Below are 19,387 nucleotides of genomic sequence, written 5' to 3' on the forward strand. Positions count from 1 at the left end.
AGAATCTCTAGATTGCGGTTGGCAGGTAACGAAATGTTTGAAAAAGAAGCATTTTATTGGAATTCACTGATATCCTGGAACACCTTTGAAGTCGAGGCTTATAAATGAGTCACAGGTCCAACTCACAGTCCTCAGGAAATATGAGAGACACATCTCTGCGTCCTTATCAAGGTTATAGCATGTTGCATTCTTCATGGCTTAGGTAGATTCTCAGGCTTTCCGAACTGATTTGCGACAGGGATATGAAAGAGTTGCAAGGCAAGCTGCATTAGTTTCATGAAAAATGCATTGTTTTCCATGCTTTTAAGCCTTGAAATTTCCTAGTTTGTGCTTGTGGTGCGTGCATGCATCGTCTTGCATGCACTTCAGATTTGTATTCCATCGCTGCCATGCGTCGGTTTTGTATGACAGTTTTGTCGATGGTAAGACTAGAAAATATAAGGCGGGCAAACCCCACAATGAAAAAGAATGTTATTTCATAGCTCAGAAGGCTTAATGGAGTTCAACTGAAGGCTCAACTGAAGTATCAACAGATTAAAATGACTTTGGAGAAATAAAAATAGACACAAATGAGACAAATGTTGACATACCGTAAGAATATAGAACCTAAAAATGTATGTGAATAGCATAGCTCAGATTACTTGTTCTTGGCAGAATTAGAATGAGAAATGTTTGAGTTCATATTGAGATCTTTTGATTACAGGCTTTGGTGTCTTGAAAAAAAAAAAAAAAAAACATATAGTTTGATGTATTTGTTTGAAGATTGCTTCAGAAGACTGGGCCAGCTTCATGGCAAAGATATGTAGCTATTATGATGTTTTTAAATCTGCATTTATGAATATAAAACTTTGTCAAAATAATAATAATAATAAATATTTACTGGTGTAACCTCCGTTCCCCGATGGAGGGAACGAGACGTTGGTGTCGATGTAGTGACACTAGGGGTCAATGAAAATTGGTGAGTGGTATTTGCATGCCACTCCCCTGGACATACGGGTATAAAAGCAGCTGGTATGCAACCAATCATTCAGGTTTTATGCTGAGGAACCGATATGAGGTCCGGCCATTTCAGCGGGTAGTTCAGCGTTGTGGCAGGAGGGACACAACGTCTCGTTCCCTCCATCAGGGAATGGAGGTTACACCAGTAACCATGACGTTCCCTATCTGTCACTCACTCGATGTTGGTGTCAATGTAGTGATACTAGGGGTCCCTATTCAAAACGCCACAAGGCTGAACTGTGTTACGTGAACTGGCGGTGTGTGGTGGGCAGACTTGCTGTGTGCCTCATAGCCAGCACACCAGGTCGAGACGTAACCTCCCCCGACACAGTTATGAGTGTTGAACGGCCCTTTTTGGGGACAAGTCGACTACCCAAAGATAGAGACAGGCTTAACCCAGTCGTGGCCTCTTTTCCCCTTCTCTTTTTCCACTCCCTAAAAAAGAAGGGGAATTATCCGACTGGGCCTCCAGGTCTAGTCGGGGAGTGTCCCTCCCAAGGGGAAGACACCGCAGAGACCACACCTCGCCCAAAGAGAGGGGGGGATATTTAAGTGGAAGAATACGTCACATGGTGGCGAGGTCAGTCGCTGAGCGCAGTTCCTGCATCAAATCTGGGGTAGTGAGAACGGGGGAACTTCGGAGTCGGGGCCAGGCAGTGAAAGGTGCCTCCCACGACTTCGTCAGCTCCTCATGCACTTCTGGGAAGAATGGCACTGGAGCGGGGCGCGGCTGCTTTGAGCGGCGCCGCGAGCCCAGAAACCAGTCATCAAGCCGCGAGGGTTCAGGGGAGAGTGGAGGGTTCCACTCTAGCCCGATGCTCGCGGCCGCCCGGGAAAGCATGTCCATCATTTCTGCATCGGCCTGTGACTGGGCGATCGTCCCCACAGGGGGAAGCCCAGCTGAGGCTTCTGCGTCCGACTGGACAAGCCCGCTCTCCGATGCTGCGCTCAAGAGCTCATCATCTTCGTGAGCTCCGAACAAAAAGCCAGACTCGCTGTGCGACGAGCCGGCGAACTCATCCGGAAGCCCGATTGGGGCAGACGAGCGTGCTGGGGAATGGGAGGTCCGCGGGGGGATACCCGGCGGAGTCGATCCCATTGGGGTCCCCAAATCGCCCCCAGTGCTAGCCGCGCTGGCCTCATACCCGTAGGTAGAAGGACTGAGGCGGGGAGCCGCTGGGTTGGCTTGCTTTCTTACGAAATGTTGCCATAGTCATGTTCTCGCAGTGAGAACATGAACCATTCACAAACGCTGCTTCCGTGTGGGTCGCGCCCAGACACGAAAGACAGCGATCATGACCATCCGAAGTTGAGAGATAACGACCGCAACCAGGAATAACACACAATCGGAAAGGCATCTTTAGAAAGACGCATCTTTAAAAAGACGTCCTGTGTGTGCGCTCTTTTAGAGAAATATACTCTTTTAGAGGGGAAAAATGCTCTTTCAGAAAATATACTCTCTAGTTTTTCTTACGAAGCGCCCAGGGGTGTTCTCTGCAGTGCACCAGTGCAGAGGAGGGAGAAGCCGCTGAAATGCGCCATCAGATCCAGCAGAGGTGAATGAACAGTGATATTCAGCTCAATGAGCATGACCGTTCGGCTCCGAAGAGAAAATCTGAATGAGTGGTTGCATACCAGCTCCTTTTATACCCGTATGTCCGGGGGAGTGGCATGCAAATACCACTCGCCAATTTTCATTAGCCTTTTATCAAAGACCAGAGGTGTCTCGGGCTCCCAAGAGTGACCCCTAGTGTCACTACATCGACACCAACGTCGAGTGAGTGACAGATAGGGAACCAAAGTTTTCCCCTCCATTATTAATAGAGGGAAGTTCTGGGTACGATACACAAAATAGGGAACATTTCAGCAAATTAACTCTTAAAAATTATGAAAAAAAAATCATTCAAAATAAAAAATAAAAAGGTAAAAGCTATTTTGAGGCTTTAATTGTTTTTTTTATTTATTTATTTTTATTTGACCATATGTGGCAGGTAAGTTCCCTTTGTTGAATCACCCATGTATGAAATACATAGTTTAAAAGAGCATATAGTTTTTTTTTTTTTTTTTTTTTTTTTTTGCATTACTGTAGCAGTGTAATCAACAGTTTGCTGTGCTGAACATTTGTCTCTTTAGACTCCATTAAACCTAATTTATGTCATGTCAACTTTTCAGAGGCCGTAATAAAACAGGAATTTTTCTCCCTCTCATGGGAGATGGAAATGTCCTGATGATGTCCAATGTTCAAAGTCACGTTCATAACTACACAGTCTCCTCATTTATTGCATGAATTGAATGGCTGATGAGCAAATTTTTTTTTTCTTTTTTTTTTTTTCTTTTTTTTAATGTCAGCGCACAGTGTGTGCAAATCTCTTCCTGTGATGAAATTGCAGGCACACTGTGTTCAAAGCTCTCCAGCGCTCTGTATTTGATGTCAGAGTGTAAAATGTGTCTCGTCAGAGTGTCTTTGTTTGATCCTGTATCGTTCAGAAACTCATAACAGGCAGCAAAGTCTTCATGGTGCACTCCAGACACACTTGTAGCTTTGGAAAAATAGCGGAAAGGAACGGAACGGGTGTGGGTGCTGTCGAGATCTGTTGGAACATCAGAGAAGAACGGGAAGATGAAGGGCAGAAGAGTTTATCGTTGAATCTAGAGGTGTAAAGCAACTTCACAGTTGTTACTGATCCTCCTTACTTGTTCTTTCAATTACGAGGTGATGGCGGAGTTGTGTAAAGTGCAGTTTTGGAAGGTTAAATAAGTGAAACTTGACAAGGTGCATGTGTTTGAAAATATTAGAAAAGTTCATTGAAAACTAACTTGCATACATCCGCTCTCTCTACTGCAGGAGAAGGCAAAATAGACACTAAAAACTCAATATAAATGCAAAATCGACACTAGCTCACTGTCTCTCAAGATAAGCTTGAGGGAAAAGACCCGATATGACATATTACATACAACACTGTCAGGTTTGATCAGGGCAATAAACACAACACGTCCTTTTGGATGCTTCTGAAAGGAACTCCACATGTGTCTGCACAGCCCGTATGTTTCCAGTTGACCATGTGCCTCCTTTCAATGGAAGCTTGACCTTTGGAGACCACGCTTGGTTGACGTGATGGAAAGAAGGTGGCTTGTGTTCAAGCTCTTAAGTCAAGTATGAAGATGGAGAATGACATGCAATTATCTGAGAGTACTGGAACTGTGTACATGGCTGCTCTGAAGGCTAGCTGATGCGAGAATGTTGTCATTCAAGGTTTGTCTGCACAGGGGACCAAGCCATCAGAAGTTTCAACAATATACCCCAACATAAGGGTGAAAGCTTCTGTCGTATGGGTGCCTCTTTGTGTCACAGTTTTGAAGAACTGACATTGATGCTGAAAATGTGAGCAAGCTTTAGGAAAATGCAATGCTTTTTCAAATGTCTCACCACAAATGTGGTTTGAAAAGGATTTTTTACCTGTTGTCAATTCAAGGCTTTAATTCGAAAACCACTTTAAGTGCGAATCAGCCTGTTATTATTTGCACTTAGAGGTGGATGCAAACTGCGAACATCAATTCCCAGAGGTTACGTCCTATCATAGATTACAGTATAGTTTCCCACAAGAATGTATTTCAGGCCAACTTGTCCTCTGTTCTCTAACAGCCTAGAAAACAACTCTCATGTCAATTTCCACACTCATCAGAACTTTGAGAACTAACGTCTTTCGATTTCTCTTTTAGGTCAATGTATCACCAGGTTGCAGTAAAGCACTGACAAAAATGCTGTACTGCCCATACTGTGGAGGAATGCCAGGCCTCAAACCCTGTGCCAACTACTGCCAAAATGTCATGAGAGGCTGCCTGGCCAACCAAGCGGATCTGGATCCAGAGTGGAATCTCTTCATTGGTAAGAAGTGAACTACAGTCATACTTTGCTGATCCCAATAGATATATTTCAGTGTTGTACTGCTTGAGTAGATATTTTGGGCTAGTATTAGTACAAAGAAAGAAAATGGTTGTCTTCGTGGTCCTTCAACAAAATTTGAAAAACTTTACTTTTCTGGTGACATCATCTAGACCAAATGGACTACTAGAGAATGTTAATGAATAGTTAAGCTATTGAAGTTTTTAAGGTTCTTTTTAAGTTGACTAGCATTCAATCTGGCTCCAATCTAGTATCCACTTTTTACAATGACAGTTTTTGGTTCATTTGTATTCATACACAAAATGAATGACTTATAGTTCAGTAAGTTTTTGATTAAGTTAAAAGAACCAGCTGATAAGAGTCATTCATTCGGTAGGAATTGCTGTATCATTTACGGTGTACATTCAAAAGAACCAGCTCATAAGATTCATTCATTACTGGACTACACCGTTCACGCTGTAGATAAAAAAAATATATAAATAAAAAAAAACAGCTCCTAAGAGTTTTTTTGTTTGGGAATCGGACTATACTTGTTGCACTGGAGATTCAAAAGAACCAGCTGATAAGAGTGATTCATTCTGGAATTGATCTGCAGTGTTCCCACTGTAGATTCAAAAGAACAGAGTACACTGTTCATGCTGTAGATTCAAAAGAACCGGCTCATAAGAGTCATTCATTAGAGATTCAGACTACACTGTTCGTGCTGTAAATTCAAGTGAACCAGCTCATAAGAGTCATTCATTCAGGAATCAGACTACACTGTTCGTGCTGTAAAATCAAAAGAACTGGCCTATATGAGTCATTCATTCGGGATTCAGACTACACTGTTTGCACTGTAGAATCAAAAGAACCGGCTCATAAGAGTCACTTATTTGGGAATCACCCACACTGTTCATGCTATAGATTCAAAAGAACCGGCCCATAAGAGTCATTCATTCGTGAATCAGACTACACTGTTCGTGCTGTAAAATCAAAAGAACTGGCCTATATGAGTCATTCATTCGGGATTCAGACTACACTGTTTGCACTGTAGATTCAAAAGAACCAGCTCATAAAAGTCATTAATTTGGGAATCACCCACACTGTTCATGCTATAGATTCAAAAGAACCGGCCCATAAGAGTCATTCATTCGTGAATCAGACTACACTGTCTGAACCATAGATTCAAAAGAACAGGCTCATACGAGCCATTCATTGGGGAATCAGGATACACTGTTCACACTGTAGATTCAAAAGAACCAGCTTAGAATAGTCATTCATTCTGGATTCAGATTACACTGTTCGTGCTGTAGATTCAAAAGAACCAGCTCATAAGAGTCTTTCATTTGGGAATCTGACTAATCTGTTTGCGCTGTAGATTCAAAAGAACAGGCTCATAAGAGTCATTCATTCGGGAATCTGACTAAACTGTTCATGCTGTAGAATCAAAAGAACTTGCTTACAAGAGTCATTCATTTGGGATTCGGATTACACTGTTCATGCTGTAGATTCAAATTAACTTGCAGTTATTCTGGCTCTGGTAAGGAACTGGAAATTTTTAATTTATCTAATTTATCTAATCAATTCTCGATGTTTAAAATCAAGTCCCACCCTAAATTCGATCACTTTATTCTCATTGAATATTCAGTTTTACTTGGAAAACCACTACATTATGGATGTAAAATAGGTTGTGAATGCTATTTCAAGTTGACTTTAAAGAAGAACTTCATAAGAAAGAAACTACTTTATTTTAAAACATTGCAAATGCGTTTTCACCTCTTGTGCTGTGCTAAAGTTATGTCCTTGCTGCTCAATCTAACAAATGGAAAGTAAATATCTTTTGAGTGATGCTTCAGCTTGATTCATATGACCTATGGGCACTGGCTTGAGGAGCTCAGTTCGCCCGCCCACAGAAAGGGCTGCTGAATTGATACAATTTCCTTCCTGTTTCCTCCAAGTCTCTGCAGCACACTGAATGCACTGCAAGAGAGTTGGCAGTGAAAATGTGCATTTATATAACTCAGAAAGAGAAAACCACTTGAATTTATTAGTCATTTCAGAGAAAATAAAAAAAATCAACATGAAGTCAAAATCGACCCTGTTTACTAAAAGGAATAGTTAATGCAAAAAAAGAAATAAAATGAAATAAAATAATTCAGTCATCATTTACTCATCCTCACCTTTATTTCTTTTGTGGAACACTATCGAAGATATTAGACTTAAATGATGTTGGCTTCTCTAGGTAAAAGCTTTTTTATTTTTATTTTTTACTCTTCATTTTGTGTTATAGATTTTGAATCAGTAAATTGATCCCCCGTTGTGAGATATCAACTGTGCATTTGGTGCCACAGTTCGATTAGCAAACGAGGATAATTCATGTTGTTTTAAATATTAATAGAGCAGCCACACAGAAACTAGTCTTTGAAATATCATCACTTTGTGAGATCAGCTTTGGTGGTCAGGCACTAAGGACTGACCTTTGGTCCATGCAGCATGTGTGGCATTTACCCATGACTGCTGTTGATTTGCCCTTCTCACCTGCATTGATTGGCATACCTGAGAAGACATACAGAGACCGTGTCTCGCACCAGTCTGGCCCCATTCCGTGAATCGATTGCAGAAGTTATGTGGTTTACCAAACTTTCACACAAACAGCCTTAGCTGGGAATCCCTTTTGGAAACTGATTCAATAGACTAGTTTTTCGACTGATATGGGTGTGATTTTTTTTTTTTTTTTTTGTAAATAATCTAAAATTGAAAAAGTTAATTGAAAATATGTATGTATGTGCATATACAGTGTTGGGGAGTAACGGAATACATGTAACGGGATTACATATTTAAAATACAAAATATAAGTAACTGTATTCCACTACAGTTACAATTTAAATAATTGGTAATTAGAATACAGTTACATTCAAAAAAAAAATTTGATTACTGAAAAGATTACTTTGCATTTTGTTGTCATTTGTTTCATTTAATATTTAGTCCTTTCAGATGGAAAACATTTATACATATAAATTATGCGATCCAAAGTGCATTTGAACAACGGTGAAAAACTTTCTTATGATGTGTTCATACAAGCAGACAGAGAATTAAGTTTAAAGTAAGTTTGGAGCAGAAGAAATAGAAATAAACCTTCTGTAAATTTTCAGCTTTACACTAAGCTAAAATGCTCTTTCTAGCCATTTTACATGCACGTTACCAGACATGATCATATTTTTTTTATCAAGAAAATTCACGTTGGATCATAATTTCTTCTTTTCTAGTAAGACCTTTGATATTAGGGCAAAAATCATATTCTTAATAATAATTTTTGTATTGTTTTCATGTAAAAATATCTAAAAATCCTTAAAACAAGATCAATTTGATTTATCTTGTTTTAGAAACAACACTGCATAAGATATTTAGGTTTTTCAGAGAATGTATTTTTAACGTGTATTTTGTCTTACTGTACTGCCAAAGTTGTTATAGTCAAAACAAGTGAAAAAAAATCTACCAGTGCTGAAGAAGTAATCCAAAGTATTTAGAATACGTTACTGACCTTGAGTAATCTAACGGAATACATTACAAATTACATTTTACAGCATGTATTCTGTAATCTGTAGTGGAATACATTTCAAAAGTAACCCTCCCAACCCTGTGTGTATATATATATATATATATATATATATATATATATATATATATATATATATATATATACCTAAAAAAATATTGCAATATCCGATTACATCGTCAACCCCCCTGCCGAGGGTCGGTGAATTTCTGCTTTATTGATTTTGGTTAAAAAATTTTATTCATTTATTGAAACACAAAAAACATAAGCAAAATACATTTCTAAATTCAAATTGCACTTTAAACAAAAAAGCAATAATATAACAAAGTGATCAAAAAATCTTATTTAACCACCTCCCCAAATCCAAACATTTACCACCTCCAACAATTCATCACGCAAGCATCCATCAACACAACAGATGGAAAATTACTAATAGCCTACAGATTAAGAACTAAAGATGATTATAAATGTAAAGACAATAATAGTCAAAATAAATAAGCCTAATAAATTCCCTTGTGTTCCCAAAATAATGCTGCCAAATGTGTTCTTTTCGAATATGTGTTGTATCGCATTTTGTTAATACAGTTAATGCTGCCTAAAGAAAATAAAATAGAATGCAATGTCTTGCATTACTTTATAATTTAATCACTTTCGTCTTTGTTTATTTTAAACAAAGATATATATTACTAAACCTGCTGAGTTGCGTTTACAATGCAAGCCAACCACGGGGAAATAAAGCAAACTAAACTCAAAAACCTCCCGAGATGATCTGAGATAATTTGCAGCATTCTCACAAATTACATTATTCTTGCAAACAGTTTTCAGATGAATGAAACAGAGAAAAAAAGAGTGAAAACTCTTTACATGGCTTGTTCCTCATGACAGGCTCATGCTGCACGCCTCTGAACAAACAGCGAATCTGGTGAATGTTTGCTTTATTGATTTATTTATTGAAACACGAAAAACATAAAAGACATTTCTAAATTCAAATTGCACTTTAAACTAAATGAAATAAGCAATAAAATAACGAAGTGACCAACAAAATCTTATTTAACCACCTCCCCAAATCCAAACATTCTCCAACGGCCCCATTTGCATTACATAGGAATCCGCAATTCATGCCAACCGTAAGTAATTAAGCGCATTAAACTCACAGCACCTCCCGTTATGATCGGAGATAATTTGCAGCATTCTTATAGATGACATTATTCTTGCAAACAGTTTTTAGACGAATGAAACGGAGAAAAAAGAGTGAAAACTCTTCACATGCGTGTGTTCCACAAGACAGGCTTGTGCTGCACGGCTGTGAGCAAACAGCGAATCAGACACGAGCATTGACGGCTTTTCTGTTGTCTGTTCTTAAAAATAAAAAAGTGTGTTTCTTCAAGCACGTGCCTTTGTGACCAACAGCATTTCTTGTCATGCGTCACTCCGAGATGTCTTAAAGGTCGCCCGCATGTTGCGGATAGATGAGCAAAATTACCTGCATATGAAATACATTTGGATGAGGAGCTTGTTAACTGGATATTGCCTCATCGTGTTTTGTGTGGGGCAGGTGCTAGTTTCACACCCTGGCCACTGTTTAATATATTTGCCGACTTCCCAGATCCATGGTTTTGCCATTTCCCAATATTGTCGATCATCATGTTTTCGCAAACAGCATCGGGATCTTTGTAAGACATCGTCGATATCCGATTACATCGTCACATCGCCCAGCCCTAATATATGTGTTTAAGCAATATCGATAGTGTGCGATATGGCCCTACCTTAGCACTTCTTTTGGGCCATATAGCACGATTACGAGTGTGAAATTGCTTATATACAACAGATCAATGAACAAGTAAATAAATAAAAAAATAGGAAAAATTGAGTATGGTCATAAAAAACCGCATTTGTGCATGGAATATCTTTCTTAGGCGAAGGATCAGTGTTGCTGGTTCAAAACAAATGATGTGCCCAAGCCGCTAAAAAAACATCACTTTAGAACTACTAGTATCACGGCTTGGGCTGTTTCTAACAAGTTATTGGAAAAACAAGGATATATGTGTGTGTGTGTGTGTGTGTGTGTGTGTGTGTGTGTGTGTGAGAGAGAGAGAGAGAGAGAGATGGAGCGTGTGCCATCACCTGTTGCCACTCACAGCAGAGATGCTGTAATGTGTTAGACAGCTTTCTGAAGATAATGTCATTATGGTCAAATTCATCCTATTTTCTCAGTGGAAAAATAGCAGTCCAAGCAGGGGTATTCCTGCCTATATCACGGTAGCCGGTGTGCAAGAGTCTTTCACTATAGAAACCGCAATGTCCTCTGCCATTTTGAACAGTATTTCCTCTCCAGTGTGGAAACACAAGAGGTAAGAGGTAAGTGCCTTGAGTTTGTGTAATTAATCGGTCTGTTGTGTCTCTCAGCTGTGATGAGCCATAATGCTGAAGTTGTTAGTTTAAAGCCATTTAAAGCTATTTCCTAGCTTTAGTAGTGTAGTAGTCATATGAGCAATCACATAGTGCTGATGAATAAAAACACTGACTGATGCTGACTCACTTCACGTCACCTGGCTTATATTACACACAAAAATGGTCTTTTACCTCCACCTGCTGGCTAAAATAAGTAATGTCAAAAAATTAAATGTAAAGAGACACATATAGCTCTTAACACATCTGCACTGCTCTTACACTTTAGTTTAGAACGGCACAAACACAAGCGGATTGATACAAACAGTGAAGCGTCGGAGTGCTGATGGTGAGACCACACCATTTCAAGTAAATGCACAGCTATGAATTAGTTCCAGGTCTTGAAAGCATAACGGTTCCATATCGCTTCGCCAAATTATTTCTGTTATTTCAAAGAGATGTACAGGCTACAGTACATCGGATAAGAATGTCAAACGATTCTATAATATCCTACATTCATTTCAATTTCAGTTGAAAAGCTCCCTCATCTCCCCGCACTTACGCTCACACACATCCATACGCACGCACAAGCACACACACACAAGCACACACACTGAGACTCGTTTCGCAACCAACAAATAGAGCCGCACCCCCCGCGACTTCATCAAAACAGTTTCTATTATCCGAAATATCTTTTAATATGTGAAACTTTTAATGTTTCAGTGTGTTTCACTCTAATCAGCCTCACATAGCTATAGTGAAAAGCACTGTGCTAACCCTCACCCTCTCTTTCGCTCACACACACACACTTCCATGTTGCTCCTATGCTGAAAAGCAGCACATCCTCTGTTGCTAGTTCTAACATGACGTTTTTGAATTAGCAACGAAGGCTTGAGCTGTATCGAAGCTAGATACACTTGATCAATACAACAGTTTCTATATTATCTGAAATATCTGTGGGAAACACCCTTGCGCTCACCCTCTCTTAAACTCTCACACACACACACACACACACACACACACACACACACACACACACGTGGACACACACATATACGCATTAAGCTCACACTTACTCGAGAGTGAGAAATAGAGCCGTCATGTCAGTCACTGGCATCTAAGTAGGGTTGAAAACAGATGTTAAGGTTTAAATCGGAAATGCTGCTGAAAAGTGCTTAAACTTGCATCTTGGCGATTTTGAAGCGATGTTACTTCTGACCAAAGCTGCAAAAAATAAAGGTAATCCCACAGGCGATCTCTCTCCGTTTCTGAGCTTCTCTCTTTCGATCCCTGAAAAAACATCATGGTTACTTGTGTAACCTCCGTTCCCTGATGGAGGGAACGAGATGTTGTGTCAATGTAGTGACACTAGGGGTCACTCTTGGGAGCCTGAGACACCTCTGGTCTTCGATAAAATACCAATGAAAATTGACGAGTGGTATTTGCATGCCACTCCCCCGGACATATGGGTATAAAAGTAGCTGGTATGCAACCACTCATTCAGGTTTTATGCTGAGGAGCCGATATAAGGTCCGGCCATTTCAGCGGGTAGTTCAGCGTTATGGCAGGAGGGACACAACGTCTCGTTCCCTCCATCAGGGAACAGAGGTTACACCAGTAACCATGACGTTCCCTATCTGTCACTCACACGGCGTTGTGTTGATGTAGTGACACTAGGGGTCCCTATATGAAATGCCACAATTGGCTGAACTGTGTTACGTGAACTGGCAGTGTGTGGTGGGCAGACTACTGTGTGCCTCATAGCCAGCACACCAGGTCAACAAGTAACCTCCCCCAACATAGTTATGAGTGTCGAACGGCCCTTTTTGGGGACAAGTCGACTACCCAAGAGATAGAGACAGGCTTAACCCAGTCGTGGCCTCTTTTCCCCTTCTCTTTTATCCACTCCCTAAAAAAGAAGGGGATTATCCGACTGGGCCGCCAGGTCTAGTCGGGGGGTGTCCCTCCTAAGGGGAAGACACAGTGGAGACCACACCTCACCCAAAGAGAGGGGGGATATTTAAGTGGAAGAATACGTCACATGGTTTCCAACCATGTGGAGAGTCTTCAAGGTAGATCCTGCCCAATGGGGGAGGAGTTACTACAAACATGAAGACTGGGGCAGAGGGGCTCTGCCCAAGGAAGATGCAGTTTGCCAACAGGGAAAAGAATTAGTGGAAGATATATATCGCATGGGGTTAGCCTTACAGGGAACCGCCACATGCGGAGCACCTACCCCAGAACAGTACTCTTAGTTAGCACATGTACTGGGCCGGCAGCGAATCTCTCCAAAAACTCGACTGCCACGGGGCTCGGAGGAAGTCAACCAGGGAACAAACTTGTGAACACTACTGGGAATTAATGGCGCACGTCTTCAGCTCAAAAGGAGGTGGAAGGCGCTATGTGCAAGCGATACACCCAGCCAGCTATCCCGGGCTTATCTACTTGTGTTGTGTGCCACTACCTGAGACGAAACCGGTTCCACCTGGAGGTTGTCGAACCTTGCAAAGGTGTTGGGTGTTGCCCAGCCCGCTGCTCTGCAAATGTCTGTTAGAGAGGCACCCCTGGCCAGGGCCCAGGAAGCCGCTACACCCCTGGTAGAATAGGCTCGTACCGGGGGCAGCATGTCCTGGGCGAGATTTGCCATAGTTATGGTGTCAATGAGCCAGTGGGTGATCCTCTGCTTGGAGACAGCGCTTCCTTTCCGCTGTGCACCAAAGCAGACAAAGAGCTGCTCAGAGATTCTAAAGCTCTGCGTGCGATCCAAATAGATGTGTAAAGCGCGCACTGGACACAGCAACAACAGGGCTGGGTCTGCCTCCTCCTGGGGCAGCGCTTGCAGGTTCACCAGCTGGTCCCTAAAAGGGATGGTGGGAACCTTGGGCACATAGTCCGGTCGGGGTCTCAGGATCACGTGAGAGTAACTCGGACCAAACTCCAGGCACGTTTCACTGACAGAGAATGCTTGCAGGTCACCTACCCTCTTGATGGAAGTGAGTGCAGTCAGGAGGGCAGTCTTCAAGGAGAGTGTCTTAAGCTCGGCTGACTGCAAAGGCTCAAAGGTGGCTCTCTGTAGACCCTGAAGAACTACAGAGAGGTCCCATAAGGGAAGGAGGCACGGTCTGGAGGGATTCAGCCTCCTGGTGCCTCTTATGAACCTGATGATCAGGTCGTGCTTCCCTAAGGACTTACCGTCGACTGCGTCGTGGTGTGCTGCTATGTCGGCAACGTACGCCTTCAAGGTGGAAGGGGACAGCCTCCCTTCCAACCTCTCCTGCAGGAAGGAAAGCACTGATCTGACTGCGCATCTCTGGGGGTCTTCGCGTCGGGAAGAACACCACTTAGCGAACAGACACCACTTAAAGGCATACAGGCGCCTCGTTGAGGGGGCCCTAGCCTGAGTGATCATGTCTACCACCACAGGTGGTAGACCGCTTAGGTCTTCAACGTCCTGTCCAGGGGCCAGACATGGAGATTCCAGAGGTCTGGTCGCGGGTGCCAGAGGGTGCCCCGTCCCTGAGAAAGAAGGGGAATTCTCAGGGGAATTCGCCATGGGGGAGCTGTCGCGAGGAGCGTGAGTTCCGAGAACCACATCTGGGTGGGCCAGTCAGGACGACCTATCAGGACGACCTGCTCCTCGTCCTTCCTGACCTTGCACAGGGTCTGTACAAGCAGGCTCACTTGGGGAAATGCTTTTTTGCACAGGCCAGGGGGCCAGCTGTGTGCCAGCACTTCTATGCTGAGGGGGGCCTTTCTTCATCTCGGCTGGAGGGACAGGTTCTATCGCACCCTTCCGTAGGAGGGTAGCGATCTCCGCGCGCAAGGTGGCAGCGTTTTCGCTCTTGACCAAGGTGAAGTGAATACTGCTGAACCTGGGTGGGTGCCTGGTGAACTGAATCATGCAGCCGAGTCGGACGGTCCGGATCAGCCATCGCGACGGATTGGAAAGCGCGAGCCATGCGTCCAAGTTCCGTGCAAGTGGGACCAAGGGGACAATGTCATCGGACGTACCGGCATGTGGGGCCTCGCGGCGGGGTGGAGCTCGAGGTGCCACACCACGTTGTGGCCATGCTGAGTCTAGGGACATCGAAGCACTTACCTGGCTCCTTGTGACTACCCTCGGAACAGCCTGGGACGGGGGAGGAAGAGGCCTGTCCTCGTAACCCGTGGAGACTGCCACATCGGGGGCGGCTGTGTGCCACAGTTGGATGCTCAGGGGTGGAAAGGCCACCACTGGAGTGCCAATCCTGCAAGAAAAAACCCATGGACGGAAGTCGTGGTGACGACCGTACACACCGGGTATGTGACCCAGGGAGGAAGGAAGCCGCTCTTTTGCTGAACTGTTGGGTACCGCAGCCACTTGGGCATGCGGCGAAATCAAACAAAAAGGCAACAAAAGATTTTCCGCCCGGCCCTCCACCGGGGGATGGAGTGGTCTTTTTACCAGCTCCACGTGAGTGGGTTCCCTTGACCCTGGGTTGCCCATCTCAGGGGCGCATTGAGGACCTCCGTGGGTTCTTAGGCGCCAGCATAAGTGCACCGCAAGCGCCTTATCCACTGGGGGAATCGCCGTATAGCCCCTGGCCGCCCCGCCATTGAGGGTAGTGAGAGCGGGGGAACTGCGGAATCAGGGCCGGTGCCTCCCAAGATTTCATCAGCTCCTCGTGCACTTCCAGGAAGAATGGCACTGGAGCGGGGCGTGGCTGCTTTGAGCGGCGCCGCGAGCCCAGGAACCAATCATCAAGCCACGAGGGTTCAGGGGAGAGCGGAGGGTTCCACACTAACCTGACGCTCGCGGACGCCCGGGAAAGCATGTCCGTCATTTCGGCATCAGCCTGTGACTGGGCAATCATTCCTGAAGGGGGAAGCCCAGCTGAGGCTTCTGCATCTGACTGGACAAGCCCGCTCTCTGCTGCTGCACTTGAGAGCTCATCATCTTCGCGGGGTCCGAACAAAAAGCCAGACTCGCCGTGAGACGAGCCGGCGAACTCATCCAGAAGCCCAATTGGGACAGACAAGCGTGCTGGGGAATGGGAGGTCCACGGGGGGATACCCGGCGGAGACGATCCCATTGGGGTCCCCAAATCGCCCCCAGTGCTAGCCGTGCTGGCCTCATACCCGTAGGTAGAAGGACTGAGGCGGGGAGCCGCTGGGGTGGCTTGCTTTTTTTCGCAAGTTCTCGCAGTGAGGCATTTTCTGCAGTGCACCAGTGCAGAGGAGGGAGAAGCCGCTGAAATGCGCCGCCAGATCCAGCAGAGGTGAATAAACAGTAGTATTCAGCTCAATGAGCATGACCATTCGGCTCCGAAGAGATAGTCTGAATGAGTGGTTGCATACCAGCTCCTTTTGTACCTGTATGTCCGGGGGAGTGGCATGCAAATACCACTCACCAAATTTCATTGGCCTTTTATCAAAGACCAGAGGTGTCTCGGGCTCCCAAGAGTGGCACCTAGTGTCGCTACATCGACACAACGTCGAGTGAGTGACAGATAGGGAACTAACACACGCACAAACGCACTAACTTGTTACTCCACTAAGTGCAAGCTTGATTCCTCCATTGCTAGTTCTGGAGTGACGTTTTCGAAGTAGCAACGAAGACTTGAGCTGTATCAGAGCAAGACGCTGAATCTGTGGCAGAAGAAAGTAGTTCAACTCACAAGATCGTTTTAGGGACGAAAACCAGAAAATATCTTGAGATATAACCCTGAACGATGTATTAAGGTGTGGTAACCACGGTGTAAGTGGAATAATTGACTCCGGGTCATTGAATTATTGAAAAATAATGCACACCTGAGTTGCAACGGTCACTCCGATGCGCGTCGTGACCGCATTACAACCTCGGGTGTGCATTATATTTCAAAAATTCAACGGCTGTTGACAATTATTCCTTATATATACACACATAAATGGCGTTCTCATTTATGTTAACATTACATGACAATGGCAATATTGCATCATTACACGTTTTATTGCAGTTTCCTAGAGAAATGTACAGCGGGGGGTGAAAAAAACGAGTGAAATGGTGTCATAACCAGACAAGGTTTTTAAAGGTTCATTCAGTAACTTTTTGTTCGTGTCATCTTCTACTTACAGTGACACCTAGTTTCCTGGATGCAGCATCATTCAAAATCAATAGTTTTGATTTCCAGGTGCCATTGTAGAAATTCATTATTCACAATCAGCCATGATTAATTTATTCCAAGAGTGAAAGTGTCCAAAAACAAGATGGTTACTGAGATTAAGCGAGTAGTTTTCAGCTGGTTATGTGATTCTAAAATGGCAGCCCCCATGAGAGCACCCCTGCCCCATATAGAATAAAACAGCTTTTATAAGGTTACTGATATGACTAGAGTCCTCATCTCATTTGAGTGGTCATGATTTTATACATGTCTGTTCAAAATTACAATTAATTTCTTTAGGAGTAAAACTTTTTTAATGGGGAAAAAAATATATACTGACTGCACCTTTAAGGTGAATATTAGATTTATGTTTTAATGATTAAAACATACCTCCCTAAACTAAAACTTTAACCTAAATCTAACCAATAGTGATCTAAAGTAAAATGAGAGGTGAAAAGACAAATATCCTTAACATAAACCAACACCTAAATCTAACAGATAGTGCCCATATTTTTTTTTTTTTTTTTTTTTTTTGTGAAATGAAAAGCACATTTTCTGAACCAACTACGTCATCTTGCGTCACTTCTATGATACTTTTGTCTCATGTGTCGGATTGCGTGTTTGGCTGGGTTCAAACCATGGACTTCTGTGCAAGCTAATCACATTGGAATAAGTGTGTAAATGAAGGTGAGTCTGTAATGAAAGCGTTAAAATGTATAGTTTTTTCAAATGATGCGTTATAGTAAAAGTGTTTTGATATATAAACAAAGCAATATGTCAGTTATTGTGTGAAAAATAAGTGTTTATAAAGTTATAATCAATTTTTTTGTAGTCATGATTTGTATGAAATAGAATAAAACGCACAGTTGTTGTAGCACCTCTAGTGTTCATTTCACCAGGAAACTGCAACAAAAAGTCAGTTTGCAATTTTTTTAAATTGTAATTTTATTTATTTTTATATTAACGTACATTCTATGGGACTAGGTTGATTATTTTTATTACTGTATGCATTAAATGAATGTTGAATTTACAGATTCAAGCACCTTGTATTGAAAAGATTGTGTGTCGTAAAACAGCATTAACCCGTAATTTGTTTACTTACCTTAAGCAAGGGTCACTTATTTTCTAATTGCATTTCAACACCTTTCCTCTGAGAAATCCTATATTGCGATTTATTTTTATTCAGCAAATAAAGATTCCTTTTGTGATACATACAATTTTCCTACTAGATGCCAAAAAATCCATGAAACAAATGTAACCATTGGGAGAAATTAATAATCTGTGTTATTAATTTACTTGTAAAGCCATAGGGGTTTGAGTTCCTCTCAATTCGCTAAACCACAGGAGATGGAATCCCACTATTAGCCTCAAGCTAAAAAACTGTGGCATCTAATGAGAGCAGTTCTTGAGCTACGTGAATGTGCCTTTTGTAAGAAAACAGATGACTGCAATATCTATTTTCTTCAATATGTTTATCTTGTTTTCCAGTAAAAATATCCAAATGTTCTTAAAACAAGATGCTTTTACTTGAGAAGCTAAATCTAGCGAAATTTAGTGAGGTTCATGCTTATTTGCCAATGTAGTAAGACAAATAAACTTGTTTCTTATTTGAATTAAGTTTTTTTTATTATTATTATTTTTGCCATTGGCAAATAAAACCTCACTTAAAATGTATTGTCATTTTTTCTAATCTAGCAAATATATGCTGTAGTGCATGAATGTTTATATGTTTTATAATGGAAAAACAGGCCTGAATGCTAAATTTAGTTTTTGCAGTGTTGAAATGGCATTTCATCAGAACCAGCAAATAAGCTGTCATCACATGTTCAAGTTTCACAGGAAATGAGTTTTACCAAGAAAACATCGGGTCATTGGTTTATTCTTGTCCTGATGAATATGCCACCTCTGATCTGGGGTCAGACGGGTTAGGAAGGATCATTTCAGTCTCATCCTATGAGCAATCATCTCTCTCATCTCAGGTTTTGAGTCTGATGTTTGAATGGCTTTGTGTGTACAAGGACATGCAGTTCGTTGGATAAAGTCATTTTACTGGCTTGTTTAGTGACTGACACACATTACAAACTCAAGGTATACTATGATCATACATGTATACTGTATGCATAATATCTAGATATGCACAGAAAAAAATAATTAATCAGTATTGAATCAGTTTGTTTCAATTGTCTTGTTTTACAGTAAAATAAACATAAAAGAAATAGCTAATATAATCGCTTTTTGTTATAGGCAAATAATAGGGTTATGTTCAATGATATAGAAAAAATAATAATAAAAAGATCCATAAATAATATATATATATATATATATACACACTATATTGCCAAAAGTATTCGCTCACCCATCCAAATAATTGAATTCAGGTGTTTCAATCACTTCCATGGCCACAGGTGTATAAAATGAAGCACCTAGGCATGCAGACTGCTT

General features: G+C 42.2%; 1 protein-coding gene across 1 annotated transcript in view; it reads left to right on the forward strand.

Moving 5' to 3' along the window:
• LOC127444927 (glypican-6-like) overlaps positions 1-19,387 on the forward strand; it is a 397,241-nt gene that overhangs the window by 230,368 nt on the left and 147,486 nt on the right. The window contains exon 4 of the mRNA XM_051704591.1: positions 4,720-4,885. Within this exon, the coding sequence (XP_051560551.1) occupies positions 4,720-4,885 (166 nt within the window). The remainder of the gene's footprint in view (positions 1-4,719; positions 4,886-19,387) is intronic.

Source organism: Myxocyprinus asiaticus, chromosome 8, assembly GCF_019703515.2.
Source record: "Myxocyprinus asiaticus isolate MX2 ecotype Aquarium Trade chromosome 8, UBuf_Myxa_2, whole genome shotgun sequence".
Lineage (NCBI taxonomy): Eukaryota > Metazoa > Chordata > Actinopteri > Cypriniformes > Catostomidae > Myxocyprinus > Myxocyprinus asiaticus.